Raw genomic sequence first — 14,079 nt, 5'->3', positions numbered from 1 at the left:
TACAAGACACACCAAGTCTCCAGGGGTGCTCACCCTACAGCTGACGAAGTGACTGTTGCATGGAAATGACTGAAACAGGAGACTGAGGGTGAAGTGGCACTTCTCCCAGCTGGCTGACAGTCAACTACACAGAGCCCAGCTCAGCTGAGGATGAGCCACTAAGGACGGGAGGCAGCATAGGGAATGGGTCACACTGCCTTCCCCACTTGTGGGAGGTGTGGCATCTAAGGACGTCCGAGTCCACAGAGGAAGCTTGGCAGAGAAGGATGACATGGATTCAGCCACTGACTCATGCTGGGTTCCCCAGAAGCCGACTGACCATGGGGGACTGTGAGGGACTTATTAGGAAGTGCTCCCAGGCCAGACCAGTGAAGGGGTCAGGGAAATAGGTCATGGGGGGCAGGAAGCCAGGCAGCGGGCAGCCTGATCTGGCAGAGGAGCTCTGGAGTTTCCGTAACACTCTGGAGCTTTCCCCACTCTCAGTAACAGAGTTGGGCTTTCAGACTCCCCCATCTCTCAGTTAATGGCCAAGGACTGCCTCGTGGCAACCAGTACATAAGCTTCTAGGAACTTCGGGTTCTCTGCCCATGTGGGGAAAAGCTACAGTAGCCTGATGACAGTCTTTTAAAGAGAATCTCAGGTGAAGGCTTTTGGGGGCAAAACTCCCAAAAGGTTACAGGAATCTAAGGGGATTTGGCAGAGGACCGACAGAATTCTACAGACATTAAACACAATCAGAACTTTTCTATTTTGAGCAGGCTTCTCCTTGGAGAGATGCTTCTCCCTTAAGAAAGAAAGTGGAACCACTCAGTGGCAATATGAAGGAGACTAGCATGGAGAGTTGTTGGGCCCAAGCACAGAGGACACCTGGGAGAGGTCTGGGAGAGTTTAGGTATCAGCCCAGTGCACGCCCTTCAACCATTTCCAGCAAACCGGTGGAAAACCCTCCAAGCCAGTTTCCAAAGAGCCCCTGTGTGCTTTAATGTTGAATCTATGACAGACAAATTAACTTTATGTGCTGACATGCGTGTTACTTGTCCTCATCTGTGTCACACATAATAAGATGTCTTAGACATTTTCTAACTATGATTCTATGATGCTTGCTCATTACACAAAGGCAGCAAGTGATGGGAGGCTGGTAAGTCATGTTTGGTGCCATCCTGTATGGTGAGGCCTTGCATTCAGCTTCAAGAGACTTAGTGCTGTAATGACCAAATATTTCCCATGTTTAATGCCAGAGGAATGCTACGCTATTATGGACTTATTTGTCGTTAATATCGTGCCTCTTATCTCTGTCACACTTATATTAGTCATGGGCTTGCAGTTATTTTGTGTTTAAGGATTTCTATTATACTTTATTGTCAATTTTATCCTCAACCCAAATATACCTCCTCAAGATGTTCCATGAGTTATTTACACCAAGTTCGAGGTCAACAGTTATAAAACCCCACCAGAAAGTTGCATTTACCTTCTGAGTCTCAGTCTCTGCATATAAAATGAGGATGATGACACTTACCTGACAATGGATGTTGTAACCATTTGATGTGAACAATGCAGCTATCGAGGATGACCAACGTTTATTGTCACTGATGATCCACACCTGGTTTTGCTCTCTAGCACCACTCACCATTCCACTGGTACTACTGTACCTGGATTTCCTTTGGGGCAATACCACTTTTAGGACCAGGGTATGTTCTGATTGCCTTAAGCCAGCCAATGTAGCTCACCTCCCTGGTCACAGTGATTAGCTCAGGATGGACAAATAATATATGAGAGTTAGGAGAACCAGGCCCCAGGGATTGTTGGAGGAGAAAGAACTCTCTCCTCTCCTGGACAGTGTGGGGCGAGCCTGAGAGGCTTGTAGCTACTGTAGTGTTCAAGAGAAGCATATCTGGAGCTAGGGAGGGAGGCCAAAACTGCATGAAGTCTGAAAATGAAGCCAACATGGAGGAAAGAGATCAAGAGAGTCCAGGGCCTGAGAAGATCTGCACATCTGGATCAAGCCATGCTCATCATCACTGGCCAGTAATTTACTTTTATTTTTTGAGCAGTGTGAGCTGGGGTTTCTGCCAATTGCAATACAAGGACTCCAATGTAACATAAATACTACCTAGGGTTTATTAAGAGCTTACAACATGCCCTACACAATACCATGAACAACACATAGAATGCTTATTCAAGCCTCACACTCACAGCATCCCCATGAGCTGTGTCCAATTATTGTATCACACACGAGAATGCCAAGGCCTGGGAAGTTAAGTAATTGGTCCACAGTCACACAGTCAGTCATTCATAAAGCCAGGACTGAACCCAGGAAGTCTGATATAAGTCCACTATCTTTACCATCACGTTCTTTTTGCCTCCCTGTATATAAAAAAGAATCTCTGGTTACATAAATGTATTCACCTCACTTCTGACTTTAAAAATTACTGTAAATGAGGAGAGACTCCAGTCGCATAGAGCGAAGCCAAGGTACTGTTTGTCTAGTTTAGAACATACCATATTGGCATTTAATTTCCAGAACCAGCTTTGAGATTGTTTTGCTGACTATAACTCAAGACCTGGGTTATGAATCTCAAAAGCAGGACTGTAGGAAACCAGACACTTTAACTAGTGGTCACTTCCTCATGTGAGCCAAGGTAAGACCACTCCTGATTATGTCTGAATTGTGGAGAATGACAGCTAGAGAGAATGTTCTGAGACAGATCTAGCTCTATAGATTTGTTTTTGCTTATGTGAAAATGAATGCTTTCTCTTCCTAATAGGATCATATAATGTACTCCTTTTACTTACCTATGGAAACCTTCAAATGATGAATAAAATTTAGTAATTCAATTATTAATATATATGATTATGTGGCTTGCATCATACAGAGTGTCTGTACTGAAGGATTTCCAAAAGAATGGATTTACACTTACTGTATCACTCCAAAATTAGCTGCACTAATCTTTTTGGATTATCACTTGAAAATTGGACATCTTCAGAGTCTTTAGGCCTATGACATCAATTTTGCTCATAACTTGTCTTGTCGCATAACTGTTTGATTAATCTGGAAGCATTATCTACCTTGGGCTGAAGCACAAACCACTCATCACTTGGATTTTCAAAGTTCCAGGAGCCAAAAGGAATCTCCACCTCCCCGAGGAAGCTGTTACGTCCAAATCGATCATAATGCCAGACCGAGAGCTGCAGAGTTCTTGTTTCCAGCTGGGCATGGCTGATGGTGTACTGCAAATGAGATTGACAACATCACACTCCACAAGGAGGGCTCTGCCCCATTCTAGGACAGGTTGAAATTTACTTCCACCATCTCTCAGATCATATGCATTAGTATCATGAACTAACACACACACAGAAGAGCACTTTTCTTTCTCAGAGAAAGAAAGTCTATTGCATAAACTCATTTTGTGTTAGATGTAGCACTAAAAGATATATCAACAAATTATTTAGAGGGGAATTGATAAACTTAAGTTATTGTATAACAAGTGTTAGGTGATGAAGCTTTTCACCTTTCCAGTTTTATCCATTTTTCACTTGCCTAATCATTTTGTCAACATCTACCTTGCAAGCTCAATATTTAACACGTCAATTCTCCAACTTCTCTATCTTATTTAATTAAGAACCCCCAAATCCAGAAAAGTGCTGGCAGGGAGCAACTTGCAAACACCAGACTTCTTAAAGTCCAGCCTAAGTACAGGGGTGAATAGATACATATGTAGATTGAGCAGAAAGAAAATATTGCTGGGGTAGCTTTTCCTTTTCCAGCAGAATGTTTTCCAGGGCCACATGCCGCACACCTTCAAATCTCCTGCTTGTTCTGTGTGACTGCCACTGAGGACATGCTTTGGATGGACTGATTTCTGATCACGGATTTGCATCGACACCTGTCCTTGCTGTTCTTGGCATGACCAACCTAGGCTCCCTGCTTCCTGAGTTCACCACGTCACTCCATCTGTGCTGCCTGGGCTCATTTCTGCCATCCTGTTATGGCCACTAGATTCACCATCTGCCTGTATTCATTCATTCTCCTTTTGATCTGTCTTGATATTCTACACAGGACCCCACAGACACGTGCCGCCCCCTCCCCCTACACCCCCCACTCACCAACTTCCTGTTATGGTGGCCTCTGACTCCATCACTCTGGGCCCAAGGTCCATAAATTCCCCTGCACTGGCGGTAACTTCTACATGCCAGTTTCCCCGGATCTTTCTTACCACACTAGATTGGTCCAGGGTGTGAGAAAGGGTTGTTACATGGCAGCCCCTGGGGAAAAGTAATTTCCCTAGGATTGAGTTCTGGGTCATATCTCATCTAGGCCACTTTCCCTGAGAGTTCTCAAGCCCAGCCCTGCATCTCCACTGTTCATGAACCACATGCCTAAATTTAGCGAAATTTTGAAACTCCACTAAGAAACAGCACATATTCATGCTATGTTAGCATGAGTGTGTACAAAGTGATCTGTAAAGTTAGGGTCAAAACTGTGCCAAACTTCTTTTAATAGGAACTAGTAAAAACACAGTTTTCCCAAGGGTGAAACATATTTTTTGACAAGATGACCAGCACAGATAAAATTTTGCTGAATCATCTCTACTGAAGGTACAACTTCAGCAGCCGCAGAGAAATAGAATCAGGGTGGTGTGCATATTTTCGTTTCCAAAACTGTTAGAGAAGTCAAGGGTACTATACTAATTCAAATTCTGCTTTTTCTAGAACATATATATAAGCCTTGACAGGAAAATTCTTGCAGTTACTTCTAAACCAATGTGGTTGTGAACAGCATGACTGAGTTACTATGAGAGAGTATTTATTTACCTTCAGTGTTTCATTGAATTCTGGATTGGTGCCTGTTCTGATTTTGGTCTTACGCTTATTGTTTCTGGACTTGTCAGGAAGAAGGTATGACTTGACATAACTGTAGATGAGAAAAGATAGAGGTAATTATTGGGAAACATCTACTTTGCAAGAAATTCCTGGCAATAAACAAGGTGAAGGGACTAGGTCAGTGAGCATAAGAGGCAGAACCAAAGAGAATGTGGTCTACATAACGGGATACCTTAAAATACAATGCTGGGCCTTCAGTAAGAGAGCAGCACTGAAGTGTAGTGGTAGAGTGTGGACTTTATGGAGTCAAGGCAAGTGGGCTTGATCACTCCATACGTCACTGGCTTTGGTAAGCACAAGAGCTCCCTTAACCACTCTGTGCCTCAGTTTCCTCATCTGTAAAGCTGGGATCATAACAGTATCTAATGTATGGTACTGTGAGGCTTAGTTGACACCTACAAGAAGCTGCCATATTATATTACTCGATAGCTGTAACCTATTATTATGATCAATGGCCTCACAAAATATTATGGGGTTATATTCCGTTCCATTCAGATGAGTGAAGACTTCCGATGAGTGATGGCAGTGGTAATGGGTGAATGAAAGCCAATGGTGGAAAAGAAGAAGTAGAAAATAAAGTAACCTGAAGTCACAATAGCAGTTCTACACAACATACCTTGCCTGGAGCCATCCCAGGGGCCTCCTGGAGCAGGGACACCTTGGCCGACTCAGAACTGTACGAGATGTGTGAGACTGGAACGTACAAGAAGCTACCCAAGCTGTGAAGCACATCTGCTGGGGCTCTAGGCAGTCCCTTCCCATGCTAGCCTAGATGATTACACTGGCCCTGAAGCCCTCTGATACCTAGCTGAGGAAGTAGGTAGACCAGTCTGTACTCAGAATCCGTTTGTCTACCTTAAGACACTTGAAACAGCTTTGCTGAGTTGTTTATTGAACCTATGTTGTCCATTACATAGCAAAAGCGGTAACACAGTGGGCCTGAGACTGCTGTCCTTAGGAATGACTTCTTACAAGGCTGGCCCTTGGTTGGCATCCAGGAACGTGGATTTCAGGAGGATTCTCATCATTCCCAGAATAGCCAAAAGGGGTTCACTGTGACTCAACTATTCCTAAGAACAATATGCCTCATGCTGAACACCTGCTTTCCTCCTGGAAGACTGGAATTTTGAAATGTGACCAGCTGAAATCTCTAAATGAGCTTCCCTGGTACACAACATTTCACAAGTGTCGTCGCAACTGGCTGCTGGAGGAATTAAGCACATCTTGTGTGACTCCACTGGAAGAAGGTAACTGGAAGCTTAGGCCTGGATTCTGCAGACTTTGCCACATATGCCTTTCCTGATCATGACTACATGGAGAGACCTGTGAGTCCTCCTAACAAATTGTCCCACCTGGCAGTGATCTTCAGAGCCCCTGGCAACATCTTTCTATCTAGCTTCCCTCCAATATGCTATGATCCACACCTGCCCTTCCAGGCTGATCCCTGGAATCCTGAGAGCCTTGAAATTGCTCATTTGTGCTAACAGCTTGGTATTTTTCTCTGGAGTGTTTCCCAGAACAAAACTTAACAGGATACCCTGGTACATCCTGGGATGTACCAACCTGCCAGCCTTATATCTCCAAGAGCAGCCCCTGTGTAAACTATGAATCTGTCAGTCCTGAATCATGTTGACTAAGAGTTTTTTCAAAATCAGGTTACCATGGACACCACTGCTATACATGCTCTTCAGAGATTATTTAGAAGTGTGGCACAGGAGGAAAGCGACAACTTTCTGTGAAAGCTCTGAATCAAAGGGAATGCTAATGAAAAAGAAACACACATCTGACAAAGGACGTAGCGGCTGCAACAGTCAGAGGAATATGCTCTGTGCTTACGCGTCTGTCCTGTGTTTCTTTTCATCGCCTATGGCCAGATTTCTGCAGTTCTTGACAAAAATGTAGAGCCCGCCAGTTTTGTAGCAGTAGCTGATGTGGAGAAGGATTTCACCACTGACCTTCACGTTGCCATAATCTCCTGTTTCACTGTAAACACTCATCATGCTGTTCAGGCTGGTCTGGAATAAACAAAACAAAGAGAGGTATCTGGTGCTATCCTAACGATCTCTTCACACAAGCTACCCCCTTCATTCAATTACAATTCCTATTCTTCACAGTGAGCAGGGACATCTAGGGCAAGGGAAGGAAGCAAAAACCACTTGTTTTGCTTGTTTTCCTGGGGATGTATAAAATCCAAGCCCGAGGAAGGATAAAATCTAAGACCGTTAGTGGAGAGGCAGGAAACTTGCTGAGAGGGGAAGCGTTGCCTTTTTTGGTTTAGTGAAGACTCTTTGTTTATTCGCTTCTTCTGATGTATACAGGGTCATTGGGGCATTTCCAATCCCATTTCCTCTCCCCATCCCTACAGCTTTCTCCATTTTCACTGGTAGACTCAAGGTCATCTACTTCAAGGGCTAGCATGCACTGATCGGTACAAAGGAAAGCTTGTCTCATATTCTGTGCTGGTGGGAGCCACAGCTTCTCTCTAACACCCATGGACAGCATCCCATCAATGTCTGGGAAGCCATAACTATAGCTTTAACAAGGGCATGCCAGGAGAAAGGCATATCCCCACAGTGGCTGTGATTCCCCTGAGCAGCTGGTGGCCACACAGACAGTGTAAGACCAGAGCTTTGTAAACCTCGGTAAAATAGCAACCCACAGAACAGAAAACTAAACAATAAAGAGCACCCCAGCCAGTAAATAAAGTAAAAATGTAAAAAGAAGTCCAAATCTACCAGGATGAGTGATGTTTCTGATGAGACACTAATGACAAGAGACGTATCTGAAATTAAATTGAACAAAATTATCCTTTGGTGCCAGAAACACAAACTCTGTATCTTAGCAACATGACTGTCACAAAAGACCACCTGGAAGGCTTTCATGAGTGACCCAGTAGTTTGAAAAGCCCTCTCTGGGAATCCCTGGGGAGTAAGGCATGGTCAGTACAAAAAGACAGCTTAGACTTCCCACTTTATATATATATATATACATAAAGTCATTATATTCTTCCAACTGCTCGTACTAGAGACTTATCAAAGGACAGAATGTGGGTGACATGGCTGGCATCTCTTCTAAGCTTAAGTCAAGGGCAAGAGGAAACCAAGGATTCCATGATTAGTTGGAAATTATAACTTAGAGGCAGTGGGTCATCAATTTTTCTTTCCCATTCCTAAAACAAAACAATAGAATTTTCATGGTAACTGGTGGCTTTGAGCAATGCTTCTCAAACTGTAATTGCACATAAATCATCTGGGGCATCTTGTTAAAATGAAGATTCTGATCTATTCGGCCTCGGGTGAGGTCTGAGACTCTGCTTTTCCAACAAACTCCGAGGTCCAGAACACCACAGGGTATTTTAAAATCTCAAGAGAAACGCATCCACATCCACTGGACACCATGCAAACTACTAGCAGTAGTTCACAGTGTCAACAGTAAGTCACACTTTACTTTTTTCCAATGATGTCCTACCTGGGTGAAGCTGACTTTGGAGCTGTTGCTGTGACACAAAGCAAGTACTGCGCAAAAAAAATCAGTGTGGACCAGGAAATGAAACTGGGGCTGTCCAATCGGACTCCAAGAGTTGACAAGTCATGCAGTGCCCAAAAGACAACGCACAGCCCACTAGTAAGCATTCGAGGCTATTTGAGAATGGAAAATATTTTTCTTTCAGTTTATGTGTATTATTGTTTTAAATGGCCACTAAGTTATTAGGATAGTGCCTCTTACGTGTTTTGACCTAACTACTTAATAAATGTGCTCGTAGAGTATTACTTTAGATGTAGGAGGGCTACAAAAGGATCGCTGGGACACCAAGGGCACCGTGCCATCAGCAAAGTTTAAGAGTCTCTGCCCCAGGTGATACAGTAGTGCTGGTCCATGGACCATGCTTTGAGTTTCCAGGGTGTCAAAAATAAGCCCCAGAATGGTTAGCCAGAGACGGGTAAGATTCCTCAAGGGAGGAATGACCTAAGACAGGCACAGTCGCAGGGGGGCCATCAGGTGAGAAATTGGGGATCAACAGAGGTGAGGCTTAGAACCTCACCCCCCCCGTTTTGAGAGAAATCTTCTGCATCCGTGGATGTTTTGTTGCCCTTGTCTAGCTTGGATTAATACTTAGTCTATAGGCACAGACCTGATCATCTTACATTTGCCCTCTTACAGCACTAAACTGTTTTCTACCTTTATCTTGCATCTACCTACCACTTCAGCATTTTATTAAAAATAATAATAATAATAATAAGGGAGAAATGTGGGATTCACATATAAATCAAGTATAAAAATCAAACGAATATTCATATTTGACCTGATTGTTTATAGTTCATAATGTGTGATCAAAACCGAAAGTTTCTGTGATGACTGCCCTTGCACTGTTCACCATGTAAGAACTTATTCACTATGTAAGAATTTGTTCACCATGTAAGAATTTGTTCATTATGCTTCAGAAGATTGGAGACTGTTGAGAATTAGGCTTGGGTTTGATTAATGATTGTGCATTGAGTCCCCTATACAGAATTTTATTGTTGTTAACAACCATTTGATCAATAAATATGAGAGATGCCCTCTCAAAAAAAAAAAATAAGCCCCAATCCCCTCCTGTATGAGAGACCTCTAGCTCACAGAAATTATTGGCAGTGCTAAGACATAAAGCATCATCTCCATACTGGAAGTCTGAGACCTCCCCACCGTACCTTACTGCCTCCCCAGATCACTAACTTGTTGCTATACCACATCCCTCTGCGGCCACATCCACAGAGACAGTCCTCTGCAAGCAGGGGGCCCCTATGGAGAGAAGCAAATCTAAGAAACATGACTGCTGAAGTTGGGGAGAAATCAAGGCAGGTAAGGCAACTGTACTAGTGATTAAACTTCATGCTCTTAACTAAATTAATGCTGGCTTTACAATAGGGATTCTCATTCTAAAGGTATCTTGTTAACGGTAAATCATTTTGGACCATGTGTCCTTTGACTGGTTCTCAGATTCTAACATTTCATGAGTGTTCTTTCTTTGAAATACTTAGATTCTGGTAATGTTATTCACCTTTTAAAAGACAACCTCTCATCAACTGTACCTGAGTCAGAAAAAGATAAATGCTAGAAAAATGGCCCACTCATCAGATTTCCCATACCATGCAATTTGTGAAGTATGGTTAGCAAGAATGAAGAGGAAAGGAAAGATGGAAAACTCACAGTGTCTGAGTCAGCATCTGGCACATTTAGGTAGGTCCACTTCCTGTCAGAGACTGCTTGAGACTTCTTTAAGGAGGTAGCCCAAAGGTCAAAAGATAATAGGCTATTAGAGCTACAGACAGAAATTGGAAAAGCAAAGGAAAAGACTTACAGGCACATAGATGGGTACAAGGACATCCGGGCTCTGAAAGCCTACCTCCAAAGCCAAGCCTTGAACACTAAAGTAAGAAGGGGCTTTCTTCCATAGACCGTGTTTGAGTGTGCAACCTGACTGGGTGCATGTTTTAGGAAGATGACTGGCAGTAAGCAGTGTGGAGGTTGGGTGAGGAGTTGAGAATGCTGGCAGGGAAATCTATCAGCAGAGAAGTGAGATGAGTTACAGGCTTGAGCTGATGAGAACCTGAACTAGGGAGTGAACTAGGGAGCTGATGAGAACCTGAACTATGGGTGAGGACCATAGAAGGAGGGGGAACTGATCAGGAGCCTGAGGAAAGGCCCACATAAATTACACTGAAAAGAACTCTGTGGGCAAAGGGCAAGCAGAGACTACAGTGACTTTTACCTCACTATCACACATTTTCCCAAGAACATTCCTATCTCCTTTGGAAATGCACAGAAAATCAGCAAGAGAAAGAAACTTGCAGCACGTGCTAGCAAACTGCTTACGGTTGACAGGCCACTTGCTAGACTGTGAATGTTTGCAGAAAACCGGGAGGATGCTAAATCCTCAATGCCTTCTCCAGTCTCTTCTGAGGAGTCCTAAGGAAGGAGAAGAAATCGGTGGTTTAGTTTATTGCTTTCCTAGAAATTCTGCACATCAAAAACCATTTTTTTTAATTACATGAAAAATAAGATACAAATACCTAGAAATCACCCTATTCCTAAGTTATTCTCCTTTGCTCTTTATTCAACCTGAATTACATCACCAGGGGTGCTTGCTTTAATGGAAAGAACATGAAATTTGGAATCACACAGACCTGGGTGTTCAATTCCTACCTCCCTGATCTCTAAGGTGATTCACTTTGGGCAAAGTACTTAAGTGATTTTTTTTTATTAAGAAAAGTTGGGTCTTTGCACACATGTATATTTGTGTATATGTGTGTGTGCAATATATCAGGATGGGGAAATAGATCTCAAAAATCTAACAAACTATTTAAGACACCGAATTCTTGTCCAAAATTCCAGATACTACTTTTCTTCTCCCACTTTTTTTCTCCTTCATGATAAAACAGCTTTTTTCCCCTAGTTACTTAAGCAATACATTTTTATAGTAAAAAATTTCACATAATAGAGATAAATATAAATTAAACTTAGGTTTCCATTGACAAATTAATACAAAATTTCAATATTTATTTAATAGTATTATGGTATGTATGGGATACCCACACACGTGGATTATATCACACATACTTTTGTTATTTTGGACACAATTATTTTTTGCTTCTTCTTGCCTCCCTGTCCCTCTTCTCTCCCCAGGTTAAACTAATATTTTCATCTTGCTGTACATATTATATTTCATGTTCTCATTTATGTGAAAAACCATATAAAAGTGTGCACACACAAATCTGAAGTCATACATAAGAATTTCTTTTAACCACAGTTTTATAAATTGAGGCTATTTGATATATGTGACTGTGCTTTTGCTTTACAAAACCTTTTTGTTATATGACATGTAGGGCAGTAAACACAAATGTACAGCATAATAACAATATAAAGTGATCAAGCAGGTGCCCCCTTTGTGTCTTAACCTTATCATAAAGCCCTTCTCCCCCCTTTCAAATAATCTCTTAACTCTTAATCACATCCTTGATTTTGTTTATGGTCTTACTACCTAAGCATACATTCCCTAAACAATGTTATTTTGTTTTGCCTGCTTTTGAACTTTATGTAGAAGGAATTAAATGTTACATATTCCTTTGTGTTTTGCTTCTTTTGTCTTGATCCTCTAGTCTTAAGAGTCATCCAAATTGTTGCATATTGTCGTAGTTCATTCATTTTTACTTGATATTTAATTGTATGGTAGCCCACACTTTATTTATCCATTCCTCTGTTGCTTAATGTTTAGGTTGTTGCCAGATTTTTTTTCTATTACAAAGCTGCTGTGAATATTCTTGACTATTTGCCTTGATGGACAAAACACAAGTTTCCCTTGGATACGTACCAATGAGAGGAATTGCCACGTGCTACGGCATGCATACCTCCACGTGCTTATCTACGTTTAAGACGTCAAACTTTCAGAAGTAGTTGTACCAATCCACAGTCTAACCAGCAGTGCATGAGAGTCCCCTTTGCTCCATAACCTTGTCTCCCAACAGTTGATCCTATCAGACTTTTTCATTTTTGTTAACCCAGTAGATGTTTAAAATCTTTATGATTTCAATTTTCATTTCCCATTTTTACTAAACAAAGTTGAACGCCTATGTTCTCTGATCATTGGCCAACTAAATTTCCTGCTTTGTGAATACTTTTTCCAAACTTGCTTATTTTTATATTAATATATTTGTGTTTTTTTCACTGATGGGCTCACAAGATGAGCTGGTGCACTTCGTAGCACCAGAAACTAAGAAAATGCCCAAAACAAAAACAAACCAACAACAAAAAGACAAAAAACCCAACCCACAATAATAGGAGTATGTCAAAGGGATACAGGAGCTGAAAGAGCTCCTAATGGCCAAAGCAGGGTAAGTTTGAGTGATAATGTAGTACTGAGTTACAACTCAAAGGATAAAATAAATATCCATGGATACATGCTGATATAAATATATGGTTGAATAATAAATAAATGGGTGAGAAGAGACAAATTCTCCATGAAAAATGATACCATAGCTACCACATCAGCAAGAAGGGGGAGCATAACTCCTTCAGTGTGGGCTGCACACAGGGACGTTCTTCCAAAGAGCATTAGATAGAGAAGGTGGAAATGAGTAGATGTTAAGAGTGGAGAAACCTGACAAACACTACCTTGGTCAGGTGATCAAAGTTCGCATCAAGAGTGAGAAGTCACGTTGATGGAACAGACCCTTGATAGGATGTGGTGAGAATGGCACTCTGCCGTTGTGGGTCTTCCTTCCAAAAATAACAAACCCCTTCCGAATCATGAGACAAACATCAGACACATCCGAATTAAGGGAAAATTTTACAAAATACCTGACCAGTACTCCTCAAAACTATTAAGATAATCGAAGACAAGGAAAAGCTGAGAAACTGTCACAGCCAAGAGGAGCAGTAATTTGGATGCGAGTCTGGAATGGAAAAGTGACAGTAGGTAAAAACTAAGGAAATCTGAGTAAAGTATGGATTAGTTAATTACACTGTATCAATATCGGTTCATTAATTGTGACAAATGTACCTTGCTAATAATATGTTTATAAGAGAAACTGGGTATGAGATATATAAGAATTCCCTCTATTATCTTCACAAATTTTCTGTAAATATAGAACTAGTCTAAAATTAAAAAGGTTATTAAGAAATCATAATAAACCTGTGATAGATCCAGCTTGCTCATGGTGTTTCATCCTTCCTACATACAACTGAGCTTAGTTTGTTAAAATTTTGCATAGGACTTTTCCATCTCTGTTTAGAGACAAACTGCTTTTGTCTGCTTTTGATAATCTGGGTTCCACCAGCCTCAGTAAAAGGATCGGAAAAATTCCCTCTTTCAATTGTCTCAAAAAATTTATATTTAAGGACAAACACTGTATGATTGCTCTTATATGAAATTTCTAGAGTAATTAAATATTCACAGAGACAGAAAGTAGAACGGTGGTTGTCAGAGGGGATGGGGGTGGAGAGTTAGTTTTTAATAGGTACAGAATTTCAATTGGGGAAGATGGAATCTTTCTGGAGATGGATGGTGGTGATCATTTTCAACATTATGAATGTACTTTATGTCACAGAACTGTAAGCTTAAAAATGTCGGTTTTATGTATGTGTATTTTACCACAGTAAAAACGTTTGTGTAATACCTAGGATAATAATTTCCTTGAAAGTTTCACAGAGCTTGCCAATAAA

The 14,079-nt window shown here is 41.4% G+C and overlaps 1 protein-coding gene across 3 annotated transcripts in view; it reads right to left on the bottom strand.

Annotated features, from left to right (window-relative positions):
* Positions 1–14,079, bottom strand: part of SYTL5 (synaptotagmin like 5) — a 242,297-nt gene that overhangs the window by 26,063 nt on the left and 202,155 nt on the right. For 2 of the 3 annotated variants that reach the window (XM_057495496.1, XM_057495497.1), the window contains exons 10-14: positions 10,735–10,827; positions 10,069–10,134; positions 6,718–6,896; positions 4,813–4,912; positions 3,067–3,228 (exon numbers count right to left, since the gene is read on the bottom strand). In XM_057495496.1, coding sequence (XP_057351479.1) covers positions 3,067–3,228; positions 4,813–4,912; positions 6,718–6,896; positions 10,069–10,134; positions 10,735–10,827 — 600 coding nt within the window. The remainder of the gene's footprint in view (positions 1–3,066; positions 3,229–4,812; positions 4,913–6,717; positions 6,897–10,068; positions 10,135–10,734; positions 10,828–14,079) is intronic. The other variant, XM_057495498.1, reaches the window with a different exon arrangement.

The sequence above is a fragment of the Manis pentadactyla genome, chromosome X, assembly GCF_030020395.1.
Source record: "Manis pentadactyla isolate mManPen7 chromosome X, mManPen7.hap1, whole genome shotgun sequence".
NCBI lineage: Eukaryota > Metazoa > Chordata > Mammalia > Pholidota > Manidae > Manis > Manis pentadactyla.
This window is presented reverse-complemented; position numbering and strand designations above follow the sequence as displayed.